At 39.1% G+C, this 25,558-nt stretch overlaps 1 protein-coding gene across 1 annotated transcript in view; it reads left to right on the top strand.

Moving 5' to 3' along the window:
• Positions 1-2,527: 2,527 nt before the first annotated feature.
• The window catches only part of Psmd14 (proteasome 26S subunit, non-ATPase 14), a 92,720-nt gene continuing 69,689 nt past the window's right edge, over positions 2,528-25,558 (top strand). The window contains exons 1-3 of the mRNA XM_021192869.1: positions 2,528-2,707; positions 11,216-11,343; positions 13,481-13,532. Coding sequence (XP_021048528.1) covers positions 13,485-13,532 — 48 coding nt within the window. The 5' untranslated portion in view covers positions 2,528-2,707; positions 11,216-11,343; positions 13,481-13,484. The remainder of the gene's footprint in view (positions 2,708-11,215; positions 11,344-13,480; positions 13,533-25,558) is intronic.

Below are 25,558 nucleotides of genomic sequence, written 5' to 3' on the forward strand. Positions count from 1 at the left end.
TTCCAGAAGTTAGGTTGCTTCTGTCTGTCCCGAAGCTGTGTAGTTTCTGCGGTCCACACTCTTGCAAGGGCAGACTGGAGCCTAAGCAAACCGGAGCAAAGATGGCTCTCCTTCTGGCTCAGGCCTTGAGACTCCTCCCGGGTGGACACCCCTCCTCGGGCAGGAAAGGTGATGGACGACTGGAACCAGAAACGGGATCTTTCCCAGAAGCTGTGACACTTCTCCAGTCTGCCCTCTCCCCGGCTTGACTAACTTTTATGGTGCTAAAAGATGCAATGCATACTACCAGAAGAGAAAAATAACCATCAGTCTCACCTAGCCCTGAACCTTGCAAACTACAAAAACAATTGGCTGACAAGACATTCCAACTGATGTAATAGTGGCACAAATGTTATGGGAGTAACCAACACTTTCTGATTGTACCTAAGGTCTGTTCTATTAGACAGAACTAATACCTGGCACTGTTCAAAGGGCCTAGAAAGGTGTCTAGATAGGCCATAGGCTTTAGGGAAGAATTCGATAACGTTATTCTGCTAAATGGACATAGTATTGAAATGACCTCTAATACTATTAGATCATAGCATAGATCAGAGTGTATCTCAGCCTTCATCAGGGATACTTCTTGTAGTAGATGTCAATTAACACAGAGCCTCTCCATGAGACAACGCACAGGGAATAGGAGTCTGTGGAGTGTTCAGCCTTCAATCATACATCATATCTCATCCCTTCTTCCAAGGCTCAGGAATCTTTTCAGAAGAGTAGATGGAGAGATTGCCAGAAGCTGAGGTGGTGGATCAAAGAAACTCTTTTTTAGACATTGGGCAGTTGCACATATAAACTCATAGTGATGTGACAACATGCATAAGATGTAAGCAAACTCAAGCCAGACAAAACCCCAGCATAGTGGTGGGAAGGTAGGTACCAGATCCTACAACTAGCAAAGGGAAGGGAGAGGAAGGGACAGTTTTCTTTTATTTCTGACCCCAGGCAGGTCAACCACATTCCCTGTTAGTTATGTTAGTTGGGCAACACAAACTAGACTAGATAGGGAGGAATGGTTCCAGGTTGGGTGGGAAGAGAGGGAAGGTTTGACAGAGGGGTTATAAAATGAGCTGGGAAGTGAGTATGTTTAATGTTTATTAATTCTTTGAGAATTAATACAAATACTGTTTTAAAATGTGTATGTTTATGTATGTGTGTGTGGGTGTGGTGTTCTTGGGAAAAGAGACAAGGGCACTGAATGTTCTAGAGATGAAGTTACAAGCAGTTTGCAGCCCATTGTGGTTGCTGGAAAATGAGCGTGGGTCTTCTGGAAGAGCAGCAAAATTAAGAGTGTTTAGTTGCTGAGCCACCTCTTCAGGCCCAGTAAGACTTAACCATTGTCTTATTAGGGTTTTAGGGCTGTGAACAGACACCATGACCAAGACAACTCTTATAAGAACAACATTTAATTGGGGCTGGCTTATAGGTCCATTATCATCAAGATGGGCATGGTATCAACATAGCAGTATCCAGCCAGGCAGGCATGATGGTGCAGGAGGAGCTGAGAGTTCTACATCTTCATCTGAAGGCTGCTAGCAGAGTACTGTCTTTCAGGCAGCTAGGTTGAGGGTGTCAAAGACCACTCCCACAGTAACACAACTAAACCAACAAGGCCACACCTACTCCAACAGGACCACACGCAAGTTTTAATAGTGCCACTCCCTGGGGTAAGCATATAAAAACCATCACAACCATATTCTTGTGACTAATAACCATATTCCTTGTGAGTTTTACTAAAGGGGAATGATTCTGTAATCCGTTCTCTTCCACCATTCAGTACTTCCATTGTGATTTTTGACTCAGGAATGCTTTAAAAAAAAAATTAGAAACGCTTTAAAGATGCATTTTAACATATTTGAGAAAGTGGGAGTAATCCCTAAACATGGTGAGTGACCTAAACGGAGATTGTATCTAGTCCCAGGGTGTGATTGAAACTTGCCAAAGTTAACTTGAGTAACTTTTGTTTTGAAAATCTAACACAAAGATAAAAAGGTCGTTATTGTTTAATTATGTAGAGAAGTAGTTCTTTCAATACGTATTGAAACAGCTGAAAATAAGAGGCAGGAACACTGGAAAAACGTCGAATTTCCTTGAGATCTATAACCCTTTTCTTAGGCAGTGAAGGCAGGAAAAGGAAAACTCGGATGCAGAAAGTTTATTTCTAACCATCTCCCCATCCCCCACAACCCCTTTAATTTTTACTTTTCAAGTGACAAAAACAATCTGAATTCAACTTTTTTACTTTTTGAAGAAGGCCACAAAGGCGAAGGACAGCACCAAGCAGATTCTAGGCTGCACAGGGCTGATTAACTCCAAAATTCCCAAAGCATGGAGACCTCAGTGAAGCAGGATTCGCGCTGTGAGAAAACCAGCAGCTCGCCTGACTTCCGCCTCCCGGGGCCCAGGACCAGGCGGCCTTGCGCCTGCGCCGCGCGCTCCTCCGCCCCCAGCCGGCTCCGCCCCCCAGCGGCTCCACTCCCCGGCGGACTCCCATTGGCGGCAGAGGAAAGGAAGCCGAAGGAAGCCGGGAACCCGGAAGTACTTCTCAGCAGAGGCCTGGGCGACTCTTTTGAATGGAATCGGGCTGATTCATCGCCGGGTCTCCGAGCCAGGTCCTTGTTGAGTGTGAGGCGCTGCCCTCGCCGCCGCGTCGCCACAAGGCCAGGTAGGATGCAGACCGCGACCTCTCTTCGGGCGGCCTCAGCCGAGCCCCGAGGCGGGCCTGGGACGTCCGGGAGCCTGCCTCGCTAGGCCGCCGCAAGCCTTGGGCTTTCCTGAGTCACGTTGCCCAGCCTGGTTGCCGGTTGAGTCCGGGGCCTGATGGGGAGCGCGGGCCCCTTGGTCCTTTCTTCCCTCACCTCCGGGTGTCTGGCAGGGTTAGGTCTGGATGTCATCTCTTTGCAAACGTATCTGCTTCCCTCTAGCTTGGGAACCTTTAACCCATCAACTGGCAGAACCCTGTTTATGGTCCACTGGTGTTCGTCTTTAGATCCTCCCGTATTGCAAAACTTCCAGTCCAGGGAAGAAAAGGAGCGAGGAGGGACCGAATTTCGGGAGCGTGCATGTTCTCTTAATCGTTTGTCCTGCTAGCTTTAAAAACCTTCAGAGAGGCATGACTTTTAATCCTGAATGTTTTCAGAATAAAGTTGGGTTGTTCCTGCTGTGCCATTACTTGTTGTATTGCTCCACTTGAGTACTTACTGGTCTGTGAATTGGTTGCATTTCCATTTTTGAGTAAAGTAGAAATCAACTTCCGCTGCTGCGGGTTATTAGAACTCAGTTTTCCCGTGGATCGATCGCGCTCAGGGTCTGCCAAAGAATAATCCCGGCATTTCAAAAGAGTCTTAAGAAATTTGGGAACTCTTTGTTTACTTATTAATTTGGAGATAGGTTCTTACTCAGTCTATCTGCATGGTCTAAAACTAATTATGTACACCAGGCTGACCTTAAATTAATATAATCCTACCTCAGTTTTCCAAGTGTTGAGGTTAAAGGCATGTAATTCTACTTTAGCACCGAGTGAAAAAAAGTTAAAATGGCAACCAAGTTCCACTTCGTGGCTGTGGTAGTTTGTAATTGGCCCCAATAGGCCCATAAGGGAGTGGCACTATTAGGGGGTGTGGCTTTGCTGGAGGAAGTGTGTCACTGTTGGGGTGGGCTTTGAGGTGTCATATGCACAAGTGTGGCACACATTCTCCTGCTGCGTGTGGATCAAGATGTAGAACGCTGTGGCACCATGTCAGCCTGCATGCCACCGCGCTTCTCACCATGATGAAAATGAACCTGTAAGCCAGCCCCAATGAAATGTTTTCGATAAGAGGTGCTGTGGTCATAGTGTCTCTTCACAGCAATAGAAACTTCAAGACAGTGGTAAACACTTCTAATGCCAGAATTCAGGAGGCAGAGGCAGGCTGATCTACAAAACGAGTTCTGGGCCAGTCAGGGCTATACAGTGAGATCCTGTCTCACAACAAAAACCCTCTCAAAAAACAAAAAAGCAAACGCTGGTAAAGATTTAATATAAAAGGCCTTAAAAGTTAGCAAACAAATACAGTTCTCATGTGAACACTCCCAGTACTAGGGAGGAAAAGGTGGGGAGAATCTCTGGCTGCTTGAGGCCGGCCTGGTCTGTGTAACCTATTATAGGTCAGGCTGCTGGTGGTTCTGCTTTTCTGTTTGTTTTTGAGATGGCTTCTCCCTACACAACCCAGGCTAACCACTGCCTGTTGGGATCTTCCTGCTTTAGCCTCCACAGTGTAGTGTTGGTATTACAGGTAAAGGAACAAGACAAGCACTTAACGTTGAAGTTTGAAAGTGGACAGATTGTCAGTGTGGATAATTAATGTAGTGGTGGGCACCATGTTACCTCAATAAATGGTTTGTTTTTTAATGTTTAAATTTTATTGCTTAGGGCCTTGAGAGAGCTCCTGCAGAGTACCTGGGTTCTATTCCCAGCACCCATATCCAGCGACTCACAATGGATTGTAACTCCAGCTCTGCAGATGTCCTGGGGTACCTGTACTGATGTGTAGATACCCTCCCCCACACACAATTAAAGTAATACAAATAAATTATGTGTCTTAAAAGTGCATAGGTTGTATATGTAGCGATAATTAAGATATACGGTGGCTCATCATTAACTATAGCTAAGGTGTTTTGGTAAAGAACTGAAAGTTGTCTTGACTTTGTCTAAAACCTAGTTAAATCTTGTCAAAAGAACAACATTTTGAAGTTCTGATCTTTTATTTTACTCTCACCTGTTGGATTTGGGACGTTCATCCCACCCCCACCCAATAAGATCTTTGATAATAAAACATTGCTATTGTAGTTAAAAAGCTGGAGTTTTAACTTCAGGGACTGGATTCATCTTCTTTTTATACTTGCCATATAAACACTGCCTAGTACCTAGATTCAGAATCATTTGAAAATCAGTAACAAGAAGCAGTTGTGTCCTTTTGGTTTTCAGTGTTACAGTAGTGCTTTGGTGACCACCTGTAAAAGCCTTACCTGAGTGCGCACACCGAGTCTGCTTGTGATGAGTTTATTGTAGTGTTGCTGCTCTTACTGGAGAATCCATACTGTGCTTTGTGATGGTTTGAGATCCTCAGCCGCCAGGAAAGCATTAGGTTGGATGATCTTTACCAGTTTTAAGAGAGCTGTAACTATAGTGATGGTTACATGCAACAAATGCACAGTGGCAGCATTTATTGAGAACCTAGGGTAGTTCATCCAGGTTCTGTTAGACATTTTGGATGTATTGTGACAACAGACTTAGCAGGGTTGTGTATGTTGTAGATGAACTTTAGCATCTAGCTCAGAACAAAATAGCTTATCCTTCAAATCTAAGTTGATTGATTTTAGAGCCATTTTTACTTTATATTACAGTTTTTCTGTATGGTAGTTCTTAGCAAATATTTTGCTTAGATATAATTAGTGACAATGTGGTAGATAGCTATGTTTCTTCTAAGACTAAATTCTCAGTCTTCTACATGGAGGTTAGAGTGGAATCCTGTTTTTTAATGTTTAAAATATTGATTCACTGATTGGTGTTTGTGGGAGAGGGGAGGGAGACAGACACAGGTGGAGATAGTTGGATACAATGGGTGTGAGGAGGGGAGAAGAAACAGTCTGACAGCCTCCAGAAGTCAGTTCAGCACTTAAACCATTTGGGTTCTGGGGCTCAACTAAGACATCAGGCTAAGCAGTAAGCCCTTCAGTTGCTAAGCCTCCTTGCTGGTGGCTCCCAGTCTTGCTTTTCAAGTGTTGTAATTCCAGTACTCCTGAGGCAAAGGTGGTAGGATTGCTGTACCTGTTGAGGCCAGCTGGTCTATGGCAAGGTCCTGTCTCATAAAACCCAAGAGGTGGGGAAAAAAAATCCTTCTTAAAGAGTTACATTTAGTTTTAACTCTGGTTCTGATTGTTCTGGAAAAAGTAGGGATGAAGTTTCCACAAATCAGAGAACAGAAATTGAATGTAGAAATATAGTGAGATCCCAAATATGGAGTAGTTTGATTTGAGAGTATTAATATTTACATAGAGGAATGGGGAGTAAACCAGTAAAGTAGGAGATACAAGGTAAAGCCTGAGTGACTAAATGTTTCATGATTTCAAATGACGTTTAGGTAGTTTTGATATATTAGTATCCCTAGGAAGGTGGGAAATGTAAACTAATTCAACTCTGAAGGATCTGCTTTTTAGGTAGCCATTGTTCCGTGTAGTGCCTATAAATATTTGAGAACTGATTTAAAGCCAACATGAACATGATCTAAAAATAATTACATTTTAGTCAGCTATTACCCTGAGAGATTGACAAGTCATCAACCTTCAAGTAGATACTTGTTTTATACTCTTTGCTAATAAGGGTTCTGAATATCACTATGTATGTGATGTTATACTGGGTATGTAAAACACTTCATAGTGTGGTAAGAAATGTGTTAAGAGAAGTTATGTCAGGGGTAGAGAGAGAAGGGGGTCAGTGCTTAGCAGCACTTGTAAGAGCCACAGGACTCAGGTTCAGCTTCCAGCACCCACGTGGCCACTCAAATGTTTGCCGCCCTGTTCAGAGGATCTGATACCCTTTTCTGGATCTTAAGGGGCACCAGGCACTCATGGTATGCATTCATGCATGCAGGTAAAACACACACATCAAAATAAAATAGATTAAAGAAAATACTAAAGTGAATCTATTATGAGTGGACTCTTAAATCCTCAGTTTTTTGATATGTGGAAACTTAGTTTGGATCTAGAAACCTTTTACATTGCTTCTGTTTCTGAGAATTGAAGATGTTCTCTTTTAGCCAGGTGGTTATGGCTCATGACTTGGAGGCAGAGTCGGGCAGATCTTTGTGATTTTTAGGCTTAGCCTGGTCTACAGAGTGAGATCTGTGTACAGAGAAACCCTGTCTCGAACCCCACCCACCAAAAAGCCCCAAAACAACAACTACGACACCCTCACTTTTATGTTACTGTGAACAGTTTAACTTGTGAACTTTTTTGCTAAATTCTGAAAATGTATGCCAATATGATGGATTTATTTCTGTGAATATACCTGGTGTTCTGTGGCCTTCTAAGTGGCTTCAGAGTGAGAAAGAAGGGTGGCCATTCTAGGATTGTGAGTGCTGTTATAAAAGTAGCATTCATTGTTTGCTTGTTTTATGCCTATGGTTGTGTTAAATGTTTTTCTGTGTGCATTGATTTCTAAACAGCTGTATGAAACAGACGTTCTCTATTCTCTCTTTGTGAATGAGAAAATTAAGGAGCAGTAATTGACAGAAGAATGAGTGTTAGAGCCAGTGCTGCCTTCCTGGCTTCTCCTGCAGGGTGACTGCATTGACCCCCATATGCTAAGGAAAATAGTTGTCATTATTTATCTCATCCCAGGGTGCTGTTTGTTTCTTGCACCCCTAGATCATCTTATTAATAACTTAACGATATGAAATAAAGATTGGGGAAATAGACATTAGTGAGTTGTACATGTAGCACATGTAAGTTCTTATTCTGTATTTTCTGATTTTGAAAGTTGAGGTAACTCAGATGAACAGCATCCTTTGAGTGTAGCTAATTGCTCACTATTTTCCATGCGTGAACCCCTGGAATATATGTCTCTTGTGAAGATGAGTTCCGTATTTCAAATTCCTTGATAGGAACTGGAGGTATAGTTCAGTAACAGAAAGCTTGCCTAGCGTTGTTCAATAGGCTTAATCCTCAGGACAGCCAGGAAGTCCTCATGTGTTGGTACATTTGTAGTAGGCCCTGATTTGTTTTGTTTTGGTGTGTGTGTGTGTGTGTGTCTGTGTGTCTGTCTGTGCGTGTGTGTGTCTGTGTCTCTGTGTGGTATGGTGTGTAAAATAGACCTGGTAAAATGTATCATTGTAACCTTTTGGTATGTAGTTCTGCAGTGTTTAGTATATTTGCTTTGTTGAATCACTGTATTATTACCAACCCTTTCCAGCACTTTTCATCTTCTCACTTGTAATACTTTTTTAAAAACATTGACAGCTCATGATTTTGTTGAATGGAGGAGAGCCATCATACTTGCTTCGATTGTAAAACATTTTATTTTTAGATTTATAAATACCAATTAGAGTTGACAAATGGGATACATGAAATCAAAAACCTTCTATACAGCAAAAAACAAAAAAAACTTAACAGTGAACAGACAGCTTGCAGAATAGGAGAAAATCTTTGCCAGCTGTACTTTAGACAGAGGGGTTAGTATCTAGAATATATAAAGATCCACAAAAATTAAACATCAAAAAAAAAAATCAAAACCACTCCCCCCCCACACAAATGGTGTACACATGCATAAATAGAAATAAATGTTTGTTAAGAAAAAAGCTGCAGCTGCAGCCGGGCATGGTGGTGCACGCCTTTAATCCCAGCACTCAGGAGGCAGAGGCAGAGGCAGGCGAATTTCTGAGTTCGAGGCCAGCCTGGTCTACAGAGTGAGTTCCAGGACAGCCAGGGCTACACAGAGAAACCCTGTCTGCCCCCCCCCCCCAAAATAAAGCTGCTAGTCAACAAATGGCTAATGAATTGAGAGTGTTTCTTAAAAGCAGAAACACAAATGATCAGTAGCTATTTTTAAAAGTTTCTATCACTTTAGCCACTAGAGAAACAACAAAGTAAAGCTACTCTAGAATTCCATCTCATCCCAGGCTGAATGACTAGCATATGAGTCCTCACACTGAGAGAGTGTTGGGGAAGAGAAAGGTAGAAACTTGTGCACTATTTATGGAAGTCAAAAGTGGTATGGAAGTCAAAACACAGTATGAGTTTTGTTTTGTTTTGTTTTTTAATAGAAACAATGGATTTAACATAAGACTGTTTAACTTCTTTGCCACTCCTGTGGCCTATCACAGTATACTTTCATCTAATAGGTTACTTTATGTTTCACTTAAGTGGAATAACATGATGTCTCTGTTGCTGTAATAAAAAGGAATCACTTTTATCCTACAAATTCAATTGGTAGTCCATCATTTTGGAGAAGTCAGGGTAGGAATTTGAAGCAGGTAGTCCCTTTACATCAACAGTTAGTAACAGAGTAAGGAGTGAGTGTATGCCTAGTACTCCTGCTAGTTTTCTCTATTCTTACACAGTCTAGGGTCTCAAACCAGGTAATGGTTTCACCCAATTTCTGGCTGTGTCTTTCCATATAAATAAAGGCAATCAAGACAGTCAAGATAGTGAGTCCCCTACAAGCCAGCCTGATCTAGATAATCTCTTATTGAGACTCTTCAACTCAAGTGATTCTAGGGTGTGTCGACTTGGAAGTTAAAACCATTATATATGTCACCTTTAAGATCTAGCTTCCTGCTACTCTATCCCTTCCTCTTTTCCTCTCTCCCTCCCTCCCTTCCTCCTTTCCTTCCTTTCTTCTTGTGCTAGGGATTGAACTCAGATCTTTTTACACACCTAGGCAAGCACTCAGTGACTGGGCTACATTTCCAGCCTTTACATAATGTTTTCAGGTTTGGCCAAATTGTAATATACATGTGTCATAATTTTGTTCCTTTTAATAGCCACATAATATTCAATGCATTCTATTGTATGTATATATGATAGAATTTGTTTATTCACCATGTGATAGGCATTTGGACTATTTCCATATTTTGACTATTGTGAATCACAATGCTATACACATGTATGTATGTGTCTTGTTTGAAAGACATGTCTTAAATACTTTGTAGCATATTTCAAGGAATAGAATTGGTAGACCATATAGTAATTCTGTGTTTACATTTTTGAACAACTGCCAAATTGTTTCCAGAACTCCTTAGTTCATAAGTTTGAAAAAGGATATTGTTGTCTCAAGATTTGTAGTCTCAGATTATCTTTATAGAAATAATTCTCAGTTGAATGATTTTTGCCCTTCCAAGGGACATTTAGCAATGTCTGGAGATATTTTTCACTGTCACGTTAGTTATTTCTGCTGACATATAATGTATAGACATCAAAGATACTGCTAAACACCCAGTTATCCACCGGACAGCCCCCACGTGGCTCTGAGTGTCAGTAGTACCAAGATTTACTGTTTGCCACTCTGCAGTCACTTGTGATCTGCAATAAAATGAAACTTTTTCCCCTCAGTGTTTATCCCTTTGCGATTATGAGTGGAGAATCTAAAGTTCTAAATTCTGAAGTGTGTTCAGAGAGGGAAGAGGAGAAGCAGAGAGAGTAGGAGTGTTTTGTTGTAGGTTTTGACCGAATTTTACTGTGTTAGTCTGGCTTCAAACTCAGGGTGTCCAGCATCTTTTTGAAAGCTTTGGGCCACACTGTAGTAATTAAAGAATAATAGTGTTGCTCTAACACTATCCCTCTTTACATTTTATAACTCTTAGCACTTTACATGTTCTTATTATTTTCATTATATTTGTGAATAAATAAATGATGAACTAATTGCAGGATCATAGTGGTCCAATTTTCAAGATAAAAGAAAAATAACACTAGTAGGGTCCTGTATGCACAAGTATAGAATTTTTTTATTAGATATTTTCTTTATTTACATTTCAAATGTTATCCCCTTTCCTAGTTTCCCCTCTGAAAACTCCCTATCCCCTCCCCTCCTCCCCCTCCCCGCTCTCCCTGTTCCCCAACCCATCCACTCCTGCTTCCTGGCCCTGGCATTCCTCTATACTGGAGCATAGAACCTTCACAGGACCAAGGGCCTCTCCTCCCATTGATGACAGACTAGGCCATCCTCTGCTACATATGGTGCTAGAGCCATGAGTCCTACCATGTGTTTTCTTTGGTTGGTAGTTTAGTCCCAGTGGGTACTGGTTAGTTCATATTGTTGTTCCTCCTATGAGACTGCAACCTATACTATTATATAATAGAGTGATTTTTAAATTCTTTTTAAAAAGATAAGTAAATATTATTCTTTAAGAGACCTCAAGGAATACTGAAAGCTATAAAATGTCAGTCTTTAAATTCTGTAGAAAAAGCACAACATAAACATAGTGTAACAGAGCAATCTTGATGTATAATATGTGCTTAGGTGGTAAATAAGTCTATGCTCGCAAGATAATTATTAAAACTCGGTTTTAGAGCCAGCATTGGGGAAATGGTGACTTCTATTTCATTTGCAGGTTTTTGCTTCTTTGGGGGTGTGTGTGAAGGGCAGGTAATAAAATGTTCTCAATTCTCAAAATAATTAAATACCTTTCCTTTTTAGGAGAGAGAGGAGAAACTACTTGTGAAAAATTGTATCTGCCAGAATTAGCAAGACTTGGAGTTAATAACAAATTTGTCAAATTCAACAAATTGAAGTTTAACACTGTAAGAATTACAGTTACTGAACAGGTAAGGTTTAAGAATGTATTTTATCTTTAACTGTTGTTTTTAGGATATGATAGATACCATGTAAATGTATTATCTTTTTAACAGGCTTCAAATTATGTGTGATAACCAGATTTTAGAAGTTGAGTGATGTAGAATATTTATCAATATATTTCATTTCCAAATGTTAGTATTTTTATAAAATGTGTTCATCTTAAGTGTTTTAATTTGTTAAATATCTTTTCCTGTTTGCTCAGACTCTAATTTTGTGAAAAACACAAATTTGACCTGCCAGATTTTCTTTCCCTCTGCTCCCCACATCGCTCATGTATATTCACAGCATCTGGAGTCTGAGTAATGTCATCAGAAACAGCACAGGGAAAGTAGATAAACTAACACAGCTGGGAGCCGACTTTGGCCTAGAATGAACGGATGGATATGTACATATATGTATATGTATTCTGAAGTGTACGTTGCCACCTCCATTGATTCTTTAGTTTTGTGAACTTGAAATGGTTCAAAAGAATTTCTCTTCTTTAGAAATATATTTTAGAGAAAATAATCTTTAATATTTAAAAATACACAGGGTTGTCTAAAAGGGATTGTATTGAATCCCTTTAGATATTCATCAAGTTGAGGAACTTGACGAATATGTTATTTGTAATTATAATTAGGCAGATAAGCATGGTTGTGAAGATTAGATCTCGTATGAAATACCAAATTTTCTTGCCTTTTCATTTGTACAGATGAATTCATCTGTTGTGAATCTCATAAACATGTTGTGTGAAAGAAAAGTCAGACCAAAAAAAAAAAATCTATGATTCTGTTTTTATTCAGTTTGAAAACAGCGGAACTATTTTGTGCTGTTAGAAGCCAGAATCCCACCTGTCTGGAGTGGTAGGGTCTGGAAGGGGGCTTGAGAGGTCTTTCATGTGGCTTCTTGATACAGGTGATGTTTACACCAGCCAAGGTGCTGTTCATGTCTTTATCATTTGTGTGTGCCTTTCTATATGCAGTCTTAAAGTTTGTGATTTTACAGTTGTCAAAGTTGTTACCAATTGATTCAACAAACATAATTGGACAGAATTGTAATAATTTAAGTATGTTATTGAGATTTAGTTTGTAGCATTTTTAATTGATAAAGCATGAACAAAAATTCCTAATCTCCCAGCACTTGGTCTAGATTATAATTTGTGATGATTTAAATTATATACTGCTGAAGAAGGCACATACATTTTAAGGCTCTGTAATAGTTTTAAAGTTACAAAGTGCTTTGTTTTAATTTTTACGTGCTTAGTTACACTGCAGTTCGTTTGAATAATTTGATTCCTTGTTCTGTATCTGAGGTCATGTGAGTACAACTGCCATTTCTTTCCTTTAGTTCTCTGTGAGCTTCTCATGCTTATGAATATCTTCTTTAGTTATTCCAGATGCTGAAGATGAACTGATATCTCAAAGCTGTAATAATTAACTCTGAAATTGTGATTTAGAGTAGCAGCTGTGAAGGGATGTGTATCTCTACAAAATCTGATATAAGTGTGTCTGTGTGGGCTCCAGAACATCACTTAATGCAGTTTATGTTTATAGTATTTTCTTTTAATATAATGAGTTCATTTTTAACAAGCCTTTGATGCTAATTCAGAGATCTGTAATCTACTTACAATGTCTTTCACATGTAGTTTTGATGATAACTGACAAGCCGTAAGTTAATTAGCACAGCACTTACTAATGAGGATGTTAAATTTTAATTTAAAAGTGTAGATTTTTATTTGTACACTCTGAACAAATTGAAGGAAATTCAATCATACATATGATAAGCATTCTAGGAACCCCCCCCCCCCGCATCCAGGTACTTTATTAGATAACAATAAGAAAATATAATTAACTTAAGGATAGCAAAGTTTTGAAAGTATGCTAAGATTGCTTGTCTTTAAAACTGGGGATAACCCAAAACCAAAGCAGTAAAATAAGGTCTGTTAATTAGCATGGAAGACAGCTTCTTGAATTAATATGTGGTGTTAATTAACAGGAAGTCTGATGTTGTGTTGTAATTACCACCAATATTTTTGACATACTGAGTGACTGAAGGTGAATTATATAGATAGCAATTGAGTAAACACTTTTGTGCTTAGGAACGTTTGCCTTTGTTTCTGTTTTCTAGAAATATGGACAGACTTCTTAGACTTGGAGGAGGTATGCCTGGACTGGGCCAGGTTAGTATGCAGACTGTTTCTTCGTGTGTAAGCAACAGTCTTTTATGTAGTTATCTTAAGACAAGGAACCAACACATCACCCCATGGTAAGAGGCGTACCTTATTGGTGGTTGCTAAATTGCAACATGAAGTAACATTGAAAAGATTTTTATCCTTTTCTCCTGGGAATAAGAATTTTTAAATGTCTAGTTGTTTGGTTTAAAATGTTGAGATATGTGAGTTTATAAAGTTGCCTTTTCCCAACAACAACAACAACAACAACAACAACAGAGAGACAGAGCTTAAACATGATATTCTTGAATTTATAATGTAAACTTTTTATGTTATATATGAAAAATATAACATGGTTGTCTTAGTCAGGGTTTCTATTCTTGCACAAACATCATGACCAAGAAGCAAGTTGGGGAGGAAAGGGTTTATTCAGCTTACATTTTTCACATTGCTGTTTATCACCAAAGGATGCAGGACTGGAACTCAAGCAGGTCAGAAAGCAGGAGCTGATGCAGAGACCATGGAGGGATGTTCTTTACTGGCTTGCTTCCCCTGTCTTGCTCAGCCTGCTCACTTATAGAACCCAAGACTACCAGCCCAGAGATGNNNCCACCCACAAGGGGCNNNNCCCCCTTGNTCACTAATTGAGAAAATGCCNTNCAGNTGGATCTCATGGAGGCATTACCCCAACTAAAGCTCCTCTGTGATAACTCCAGCTGTGTCAAGTTGACACAAAATTAGCCAGTACAATTGACCCCTTGTCAACTTGACACACAAACACATCACTAGTAAGCTTCAATCCTTAGTTCTTATTCATCCCCAAGATCTAAATAACTTTAAAAGTCCCACAGTCTTTACATATTAAAAGTTCAATCCCTTTAAAATATCCAGTATCTTTTAAAATACAAAGTACTTTAAAATTCAAAGTCTCTTAACTGTGGGCTTCACTAAAAAACTTCCTGCAAGAGGGAAAAATATCAGGGCACTTAAAAATAAGAATTTTTAAATGTCTAGTTGTTTGGTTTAAAATGTTGAGATATGTGAGTTTATAAAGTTGCCTTTTCCCAAAAACAAAAACAACAACAACAAAAGAGACACAGCTTAAAACATGATATTCTTGAGTTTATAATGTAAACCTTTTGTGTTATACATGAAAAATATAACATGGTATACTTTTTTAGTTAGTAGATCCTGAAATCAGTCTGTGTGCAGTCTTAACTCTAAATTTCTGCTATTGTTTGATATTTTTATGGTTTCTTTTATACTATTAATTAGAATTCAGTGATTTTTCAACTGTTTTCCTATTATTTATTGTGTTCATTACTATTGGGTATTTGATTTCTAGGTAGATCTGTCAGAAGGCCGTCTGTTTACTTTCAGCTAAGAATTTCCTTTTTGTTGTGTTGAGGATCAAAGCCCAGGCCTCATACATGCTAAGAAAGTGCTCTACCACTGCTTACCATGCCCCACTGCCTAGCCTCTTTAAGTTTTGATTATATTTCTGCTTATCCGTTTCCTTAATTAATGGGAGGGGTAATTAGGCACCATTCTCTCCCTGCAATTTAGTCTCTTAGTTACCAGCTTTCCCTCGTTTCTGTATTACTATCAGGATTTGGTCTTCCTTCATTCAAATTAAGGTGTATTTAGAGGAAAAATACAGTTTTGAGAATAAATGTGGTGTGTGTGTGTGTGTGTGTGTGTGTGTTTTAAAAGCACACCTATAAGAATCTTGATTAGTGTTGTCATGGTTTGTCACTGAGAATTCCTTTTAGAAAGGTGCCATCTTTTTGTGATTCTCTATTGTGTGTTTCAGTGACTTTTCATTTTTGTTAGTTTTGAACATTTTTCATGCTTATTGTTAGCCAGTTTCATCATGGTACTTCATTTTCTTTGATGATGTAATTCACTCTCTGTCATGGAGATACTACAAATGTATATGCAAGTTATTAAGTCATTGCCTTAGCAAACTTCTTAACTGAAGTTGAATCATATTTGAATACCAAACTAACTTTCCTTAGTTATTAGATACAGTATTTATCTTGTAAATTTGTTCTGAAAATTTGCTGTACATGAAATAATAGCCACAGACTGAGATACATTGTTTCACAGTGACTTCTGTAGGCCTTTGGAGAATATCGGAAACTCAGTAGTCTCAAGGTTTAATATGTGTTACTTGAGAATCTGCTATTTTATATATTTTACTCTCTTTAGTTAGATGGCAAGCTATCAGAAGAATAATGTGTAGAGTTCTTATTTTTGTATTTTAATAATACTAGATGATCAGTTCTTTTGTTTTTCTTTTAAATTTTACCCTTGCAAGTCAGTGTGTTCACCAGGTAGGAAGCTCCATGTGCTTCCATAGGCCCTGCGTATCCAGAGTCTTTACTTAGATATCATTTTCTGGGCTGCTTGATTCTGCCATTGACCAAAGCTGAGACCAATCTTTAGCCATTCTTCCTCAAAATGGGTCAATCCAACATCCCCATATTTAAGTCATATAGTCGATCTTGTTTGGTCTTTAAGTGGCTAGCTGATGCTATCTATGAAAGAACTAGTATCATAGCAAACACTGCCTTTAGGGAAGTCCAAAGAATTTTGAGGCTTTATATCAAGAACTCAAAGAGCAAATTATATAACCAGGATTTGTTTTCATATTTAGTCTGATTATTTGTATAGAAATAATTCAGTATTTCATTTGAATGTTGTTGGGTTCTTACTTAATGCTAGTTGTTTATTTTGTTGTTGTATTGAGGATTGGTCCCAGGGCCTCTGGCATGGCAAATATATTACCACTAAGTTATGTCACCAGTTGTGGTACTAATGCCTTTCTTCTTCCCTGCCAAGAAAAATGATTCAGTATTAGGCTTCTGGACAGAGGGCATAATGAGTTTTGCTCTGTACTATTATTGTTAATTTTATTTATATATATGTGTGTGTGCGTGCGTGTGTGTGTGCGTGTGTGTGTATGTATGTATGTATGTGTATATATATATATGTGTGTGTGTATATACATATATATGTGTGTATATATATGGTTTTTTTTTTTTGAGACAGTTTCTCTAATATTGTAATATTGTTTTTTTGAGACAGAGTTTCTCTAATAGCTCTGGCTGTCCTGGAATTCTTTGCAGACCAGGCTGGCCTTGAACTCACAGACATCTGCTTGCATCTGCCGACCCCCACCCCAAACCCCAAGTGCTGATTAAAGGCATGCAACACTGTGCCTGGCTGTTTTAAATGGATTAGTTCACAGAAATAATAGAGGAATTTTGATCACGAATACTGGTGGTTCATTGTTTTTTAAATTACTTGGCCTTGATTATTTTGTTTACTATTGTGTTTGACAGCAAGAATAGTTTCTAAGCATGCTAGTCGATTGACTTTGTATGGATACTATTACTTTTGTGTAGATACTTGACTTGTCTGGATACTTTTTCTTTCCCAAAGCTAATCCTTACATATTATCAGAGGATCTGACCTCTTATAAGGTTGTTTATGTGTATATTTCACTTTTGTAATATATGTATTATATGCATGTGTGTAGGTGTGCACACGAGATCAACAGTGAGTATCTTCTGTTGCTTTATTCTCTCATATATATATATATATATATATATATATATATATATATATATAGACAGTTGTATATATGTAGTCTAGTCTCATTCCCTCACACTCACATTCATGTCTTTATGTTTTGTTTGTGAACAACTAAGTTTAACCAGGTGCCATCTGTGTGACCATAGGATCAAACTATGGTTGGAGCCTGATGGGTTCACCTGTGGGAACAGAAGTGAAGACTATGACTGGTAAATTCTGCCATTGAATTCACTAGCATCCAGTAATTCATCAGGGTCGGGCATGACTCCCTCTCTAATCCATGCTTGATTTGATGAGAGTGTTAGCCTCATGCAGGCCCAGTATAGGCAGCTATAACTGCTGTGATGTCATGAATACAATGGTTGGGTTGTGCTCAGAATATAGTATTCTGCAGTCCATCTCTGTCTTTCCAGCTCATAGATTCTTTCTACCCAGTCTTCTGCTATGTTTTCTGAGCCTTAAATGGGCTGGTATAGATATCCTACCATAAGCAGCCATTTGTCTGTGTGTTCACTAGAGTTCATTGCAAAGAAAGCTTACCTGGGGTAGCATGTTTTGGATTCTGTGGTATGGGTTGGGGATCTGGTAGAGAGAGTTTAGAGTCCAACCCTATTTAGAAAAAATTTTTTGAAGATTTATTTTTTATTTTTATTTTTATTTTGTGTGTATGGGTGGTTTGCCTGTAGGAATGTCTGTGGACCAGGGGTGTGTAGTGCCTTTGGAGGCCAGAAGAGGTTATCTGCTGTGTAGGTGCTGGGAGCCAAACCAACCTTTTCTGCAAGAAAAACAATTGCTGACTTTCCCCTCCCCCAGTTTGAGAAAGATTCTTTCACTGAGCCTGGCAGCCCATCAGTTGGCTTTTAGGCTAGCTGGCAAGTAAGCCCTGGATCCTCCCGTCTCTTCCCAGTGGGACTGTTGCAGGTATGTGCTCCCATCTCTGGTTCTGTACATGTGTGTCAAAGTTGTATTGCTTGGACAGTTTTTCTCTCTCTTCTTCCTCATAGCTCCCTGATGCATGAGGCTTTGATGAAGATATCCTATTTAAGGCAGAGTGTTCCCAAGTCTCTCACTCTTTGTATACATTGACTAGTTGTGGGGTTTTGTGTTAATTCCCATCTACCACAAGAAGCTTCTCTGGTGTGGGCTGAGTAGTGCTTTGATCTGTGGGTGTAGCAACATGTCATTAGGAGTCATTTTATTGCTATGCTACTTTAGAAGAATAATAGGAATAATAGTATTAGGCTTTTCCCTAGGCTCCTGACCTGTCTAATCTCAGGTTCTTGACCACTTGAGCTGTGGTAGATGAGTTCTATCTCATGAAGTGGTCCTTAAGTCCAAACAATAAGTGATTGGTTAGTTCTGTAACATTTGTGCCACTATTGCACTAGTATATTTTGATATTTTGCAGGAAAATCATTGTTGTAGACTGCAGTGTTAGTGCCTAAGTGATATGATGGTTACTGCTGTCACCCAGTAGCATGCAGAGTACCCTCTAGTGTCATCAATGCTAGCCAAGTGGGGGTGAAGCTTCTGGTTAGGGACCGAGTTCTCTGACTTTGACAATGTCAGTAATAAATAAATGTTGTCTTTAGCAGTAGGACCTGACCTTCAGATTGTGGAGAACAACCAAAAGCCTTGGCAATAGCCTGTAATGTTTGGTAGTTTCCATGGCCCCTTTGGGCAATGAATCAAGATATAAATAAACCATTCCTGGCATTGGAGGTTTTACTAGAGTGTGTAAGATATCTAGTAGAAACATTATCTCCCCGACTAGTTGGTGACTCCATTTAGATTCTTCTCTCTCTATCTCTTTCTCTTTCCCTCTCTCCTTCTCCCCTTCCCTCCCTCCCTCCCTCCCTCCCTTTCTTATTTATGAAAACTTCAATAATAGTAGATTTTCATATGGCATTTCAAGTGGACTTTAGTGTTAGTTGTCCCTTCCCAATGTCACCTTTTCTCACCACGTTCCCCTCCCTGGTTAATCTTATTCTAGTTTCTCTGTTGTCTTGCCATAACAATATGTTATTCTATTTCCCTTCTTTGAGAGATGCTGACCTACCCTGTAGTTCTTTATTTTATACCTAACCTCTCTGGTTTTTAGATTGTAATACAAATATTGAAAGTTAAAAAAAAGGTTTTCTTCAAAGAAAACCTGTAATGTTTGTCCTTTTCGGTCTGGGTTACCTTGCTCAGGATGATGCTTTCTAGCTCCACCCATTTACCTGTAAATTGTGTAAGTGATTATATTTTCATTATCCACTCATCAGTTGCTGAACATCTATGCTGTTTCCAGCATCTGGCTATTATGAATAGAGCAGCAGGGAACATAGATGAGCAGGTGTCTCTGATAGGATGTAGAGTCCTTTGGGGATATGCCCAAGAGTAGTGTAGCTGGATCTTGAGGTAGATTGATTCCCACCTTCCTGAGGGACCACCACACTGATTTATATAGTAGCTGCACACATTTACACTCCTATCAGCAGTGAATAAGTGCTGTCATTTATTTTATTGGTCTTGGCCATTCTGACTGGGGTTAGATGAAATGTCAAAGTATTTTTAATTTGCATTTCTCTGATGGCTAAGGATGTTGAACATTTTAAGTATTCTTAGCCTTTAGTGTTTCATCGTTTGAGAATTCTCAGTTCTGTACCCTATTTTAATTGAGTTACTTATTTTTGTGATGTTCATTTTTCTGATTATTCCAGATGCTAACCCTCTTTCAGATATATAGTTGATAAGGATCTTTCCATTCTGTAGGCTGCCACTTTGCCTGAATTATAGTGTTTTTTGCTATAAAGAAGCTTTTCAGCTTCATGAGGTCCCATTTATTAATTTTTGTTCTTAGTGCCTGTGCTATCAATTTCCTCTTTTCCTGTGGCAGTAAGTTCAAGACTGTTCCCCACTTCTAAAAATAATGAGTTTCGGAGCAACTAGTCTTATGTTGAGGTCCTTTGATCCATTTGGAGTTGAGTTTTATATAGGGTGATAGATAGAGATCTATTTTCATTCTTTTACATGCAGCTGTCCAGTTTGACCAGCACCATTTGTTGAAGATGCTGTCCAGAAATAGACTTTGTATATATGGGAACGTGATCTATAATATAGGTGATATTACTGGTGAAGTGGAAGTAAAGTCAGTAAATGCTGTTGAATTAGGTGTCTTTCAGCATGGGAAAATGGAAATTAGATCCCATTCTTATATACTCAAAGTATTTTTCAGATGGTTGAACCATCTACACAGGAAACCAAACTTTATAGTTTTGGACAGTATACCTAGTAGATGACTATTATCAGCTCAAACCGAAGTAGACATTGTTAGGGATGGGGAATTGGAGTGTTTGTGCCTTTACAGAGACCACGAAATTGTGTATCTGTTGTAAAAAAAAACAAAAAAAACAGTGTGGTTGGTCTTCAGAACATTAAAGGTAGAGGTTCCATATGATATAGCAGTCCTGCTTCTTGGTATGGGACTAAAGAATTGACAGCAAGACTACAACATATTTAAATAACAGTGTTTAAAGCAATTTTATATAACAACCAAAAGATTGAAACAACCCAGCAGTTGAATGGGTAAATGAAATGCAGTGTTTATTTGCATCATGAACTCTTATACATTCGGCCTGAAAGGAATGAACTTGTGGTATATGCTGTAAGATAAGTAGACTAAGAACTGGCCTGGAAATTGCCATGCAGAGCAGGCCGTCCACTACCTCTGCCTTCTGAGTGTTGGGATCAAAGGTGTGTCCCACCATGACTGTTAAACTCATATTTAAGAAGTCATTTTGTTACATCCTTACACCCTTAGGATAAGGCAGCACAGTTGCCTGCCTTGGGGTAGTGTCTCTAAAAAATTTTTTGTGTATATAAGTTAGGGTATCTCTGTGTAGCCCTGGCTGCCCTGGAACTCTATGCAAACCAGGCTGGCCTTGAGCTTCACCTGCCTCTATTTCCTGACTGCTGTGATTAAAAGTGGTGTATACCACTATTCCTGGCTAGGTGTATTACTGATTCTTCCCCAAAACAACAGACAGACGTAACACCTAAAGACTAACAGTAAAGGAAAAAAATACTTCACATTTAGCAGATCTACAAATCATTAAGAACTACAGAAAAAAGTGAGAAAAAGAACACGTTTTTTATTTGTAGGTTAAGAATGGCCAACATGAATATGAAAAGAAATTTATTATCGCTAAATCAGAGAAATGACAACCACAATTAGTTTTGTGGTCTTGTCTTTTCTTTTTTCTTTTCTTTTCTTTTCTTTTCTTTTCTTTTCTTTTCTTTTCTTTTCTTTTCTTTTCTTTTCTTTTCTTTTCTTTTCTTTTCTTTTGAGACAGGGTTTCTCTGTATAGCTTTGGCTGTCCTGGCACTCACTTTTGTAGACCAGGCTGGCCTCGAACTCAGAAATCCACCTGCCTCTGCCTCCCAAGTGTTGGGATTAAAGGCGTGCGACACCACCGCCCGCCAGTTTCGTGGTTTTCTTAAATGAAGTAGGTGTCTCAGGTTGGCCTAGAGCTCACTGCCCTGCTTCTGTGCCTTCCGTCCTGGGACTTTAGTCATATATCATCATTTGTAGTGGTTTAATGAGAATGGCCATGTGATATATTTGAGTACTTGTTCCCTATTTGATAGACCTGCTTGAGGAAGATTAGGAAGTGTGGCCTTATTAGAGGAGATGTGTCTTTGAGGGTGGGCTTTGAGGTTTCAAAAGCCCATGCGCCCCTCCCCCACCTCTTAGTGGTTGTTTTAACATGTAAGCTCTCAGTTTCTGCTCAAGTGCCATGCCTGCCATGCTTTCTGTCATCATGGTCAGGGACTCTAACCCTCTGGAGACATGAGCCTCCAAATTAAATGTTGTCTTTTCTAAATTGCTTTGGTCATGGTATTTTGTCGCACCAATAGAAATGTAATGCGATATCCATTGTAGTTTTAATTTTTTAAAAGAAGTCTTTTGTGTTGTATGGTATTGAAATTTTAAGGGAAAAATTTTTTATAAAAGCTGTTTTATTGGGGGAGTGATGGTATATGGAGTAGAAGGAATTACTTAAGGTTGTAACTCAGTGCTTAGAACATCAACTAGCAAATGTCTTTTAAAGGAATACATTGTATAGGAGCTAAAAATGGTTAAAGTCACTTTGGCATATCTACTAAAGCTGAAAATACCCAAACTTATGTGATTCAGCAAGTACAGTTTTTTCACTTTAGAGATTCTTAAAACATGTATATCAAGGAACACTAGAAATATTGACAAACTGACAAATGTCTATTTGAGGCAAATGTATGAAGCAGTATTATGTAGGAGTGAAAAAGAACTAGAATCAGTATATCAGTATACACAGTAGACCTTATGAACAAGAAAAATTAAGGTTATTAAAAAACAGTAAGTAATACTTTCCAAGCGGACAGAACTGAGTAAAGTACTATGGTTTCTATGGAAACACTCAGCTTTACAACCTCCTGCATTGTCGGTAATGTGTTTTGTTTTCTGTTTGAGGCAGGTTCTCATTGTGTAGCCTAGGTTGGCTCATGATTTTGTGAGTATTGTGATTACAGGTGCATGCTAAAATGTTTCTAACATGTTTCCTGTTGAACAACTCACTGGCACACGCTGGGCTTTTCGTCTTAAATTTGCATACTGAGCTTCTAAGTTTTCAGTTCATGTTATCATTTAAGACAGTTTTGTTTTCATCATACCTATTTAAAACCTGGACATGCAGGACTGGTTCTCCTTCACTACACAACTTCATGGTTCTTTGCGTGATGTTGTCTGTGTTAAGTGCTCCAAAAGCATGCTACTGAGCAGTGCAGTGGTCTTTCTGAGGCTGCCTTTGGTATTACATTTTAAACTGCCCCAGTGCTTCCACAGGCCTTTCCCTCTACAAGAGAGAATGCTGTGAGAATGAGGGAGCACTGGGGACAGGAGCGGGTAGATTAATGGTGACACAGCCTTCTTTTTCTCTTACTCTGGCCTTTGTATCTACCCCTGTTTTTATTAGAGTACATTCTTGCCCAGGGTGGCACCCTGTTAATCAGTTCTTTATCTCTTTATATTATAAACACTAGAGCTTGACTAGTTGGAAGGAAAATGCTTACAAAAGTTCCGCTAAGAGGGTTGGAGAGAGTGCTTAGGAGTCCTTTCTGCTTCCAGAAGACCCCAGTTTGACCAGCACTCTTCCCAGGTCCAAGGGATCCAAGCCCTCTTCTAGCCTTCATGCACACTGGACCACACATCTCTCATACACTCACAAATATAAATAAAACCTTTTTTAAAAAAGAGCTGGGCACATGAGCTCACCACTCAGGAGGCAGAGGCAGGCAGACCTCTGAATTTGAGGCCAGCCTGGTCTACATAGTAAGTCCAGACCAGTCAGGGTTGTTATAGAGAAACCCTCTCTCAAAAATCAAAACAAAACCAAAGTTTAAAAGAGACACCTATGTGGTGGGCTTGGAGCCAAGCTCAGTGGTGGATCTTAAGAGACAGCATAGTTGGGCTGGTGAGATGGCTCAGTGGGTAAGAGCACCCGACTGCTCTTCCGAAGGTCCGGAGTTCAAATCCCAGCAACCACATGGTGGCTCATAACCATCCGTAACAAGATCTGACGCCCTCTTCTGGAGTGTTTGAAGACAGCTAGAGTGTACTTACATATAATAAATAAANAAATCTTTAAAAAAAAAAAAAAAAAGAGACAGCATAGTTCTCTGGGGTGATCCCCAGCACTGCCAGCAAAGACTGAATAGAAAAAGTAATTCAGTCCAGCAGTTGATAAGTGCCTCACTCTGATTTGCAGAAAACAAATTTCTTACATCTTTGAGAAACTATTTAGAATGTATTCTGTTTCCATTATAACTGTCGCTCTATAGATAGAGTTGGTTTTAATTTAGTATGTTCCTTCTTCCCTGTTTCTGATTATCTTTCTTTCCCACGTGTGGGTTCTGCTTACTGTACAAATTTCCTATTTCCTACTTCATAGACTAAAAGGGGCCCCTGTATATTATATTGCTGACTTGCTACAGTGCTCTAACTTGAAGGCTTTCAGTTTGATCTACTATAAAAATTGTAATCACATAGACAGACAATCAGGTACTTGCAATTATGAAGCATTGCTCATGGAATTTATAGCAAGTGTGTGGGCCCTGAAAAAGAATCCACTTAAATGTTGAACATTTTGTCAAGATTCCTATCTAGTACTTAGCAGAAATGTGTCAGATGAGCACAGGGCTAGTAGACTATTAGATGTTCTGATGTGAGATTTTTCTTTTCAGTCTTTTCACTCATTCTTCATAACAGTCTTGCAAAGGTAGAGATGATTACTCCCATTCTATGGGTTGAGTCATATACTAATAGGAAGTTTAGTCACAGGTCTTTCAGATGCCAAAACCTATGCTATGTCAATAGTTAATGTTTCCTTAGGTAGATCAACTGTATTCTCATTACTGCCTATATGCCTCAAAAGTTAATTCAAATTCATGATTTATACGGCAAAATGTAGAAGAAGAGTAATGTACTTAGGTTTTTAAAACTTTTAGAAAATGTGGTGTTTGAAAGGGTTATTCTTGGGTTTAATGGTTAATACTGCTATTAGAGCAGACTTTAGTTCCCCATACCCACATCAGACTGCTTGAAATCACCAGTAATTCCATCCAGTTCAGGGGGCTTCTGGCCTCTATGGTGACCTGAACTCACACCCACATGCCTCACACATACACATAACTACAATCATGAACCTAAGTCCTAAAATAGAAAAGAGAGAGCTGGTTTTGTATTTGGCATGGCATATTTGATTTCTGTGTTAGGAATATTTAAACCATGAGAATATTTTTTTTATTTCCTATGATAATGTGTATCTGGGCTTGTTGATTAGGTTGAAGTTACAAATAGTACAACTTTTAAAAGAATATTTGCATTTTCGAGTCCTAAAAATCCTCACATTTTTCTTGCTACTCACAAATGGGTTATTGCTCTAAATTAATTGCCAAAATATGTTGTTTTACTAAAAAACGATTCTGTGAAAGGAGCTTCTCCTGCGACTGCAGTGACCGTTAGGCTGTACCTTGACTTGTAGAGTGAAAAGAGGCCCAGGGAGCTGGTTTATTTGAATAATAGACTTGCCAATTAGCCATCAAGTGCTTCCATCTGTGAAATTGTTGATCAGATGGGTTAGCTGGGTTGTTTCCAGACTAGGGCATCATAAATGGCACTTGAAAACTGTCACTTTGATGATGAGGTTTCAAGTTATTACACTGCTCGGTGCTGTGGAACCTTTTTTTCCTTTTGCAGCACCATGTTTTTTTAGAACATACTGATCCCACTTATGAATTCTGTGGCATCCAGAGAACTTGGGAGACCTGCCACTGATGTAAAGTTCTGCTTAATCTGCTGCTCTGGCCTGTGCTGCTTTTAAACCACAGTGGTAACAGCTTCTTTCATGGCCTTC

Source organism: Mus pahari, chromosome 3 (genome assembly GCF_900095145.1).
Source record: "Mus pahari chromosome 3, PAHARI_EIJ_v1.1, whole genome shotgun sequence".
In the NCBI taxonomy this organism is placed as follows: Eukaryota; Metazoa; Chordata; class Mammalia; order Rodentia; family Muridae; genus Mus; species Mus pahari.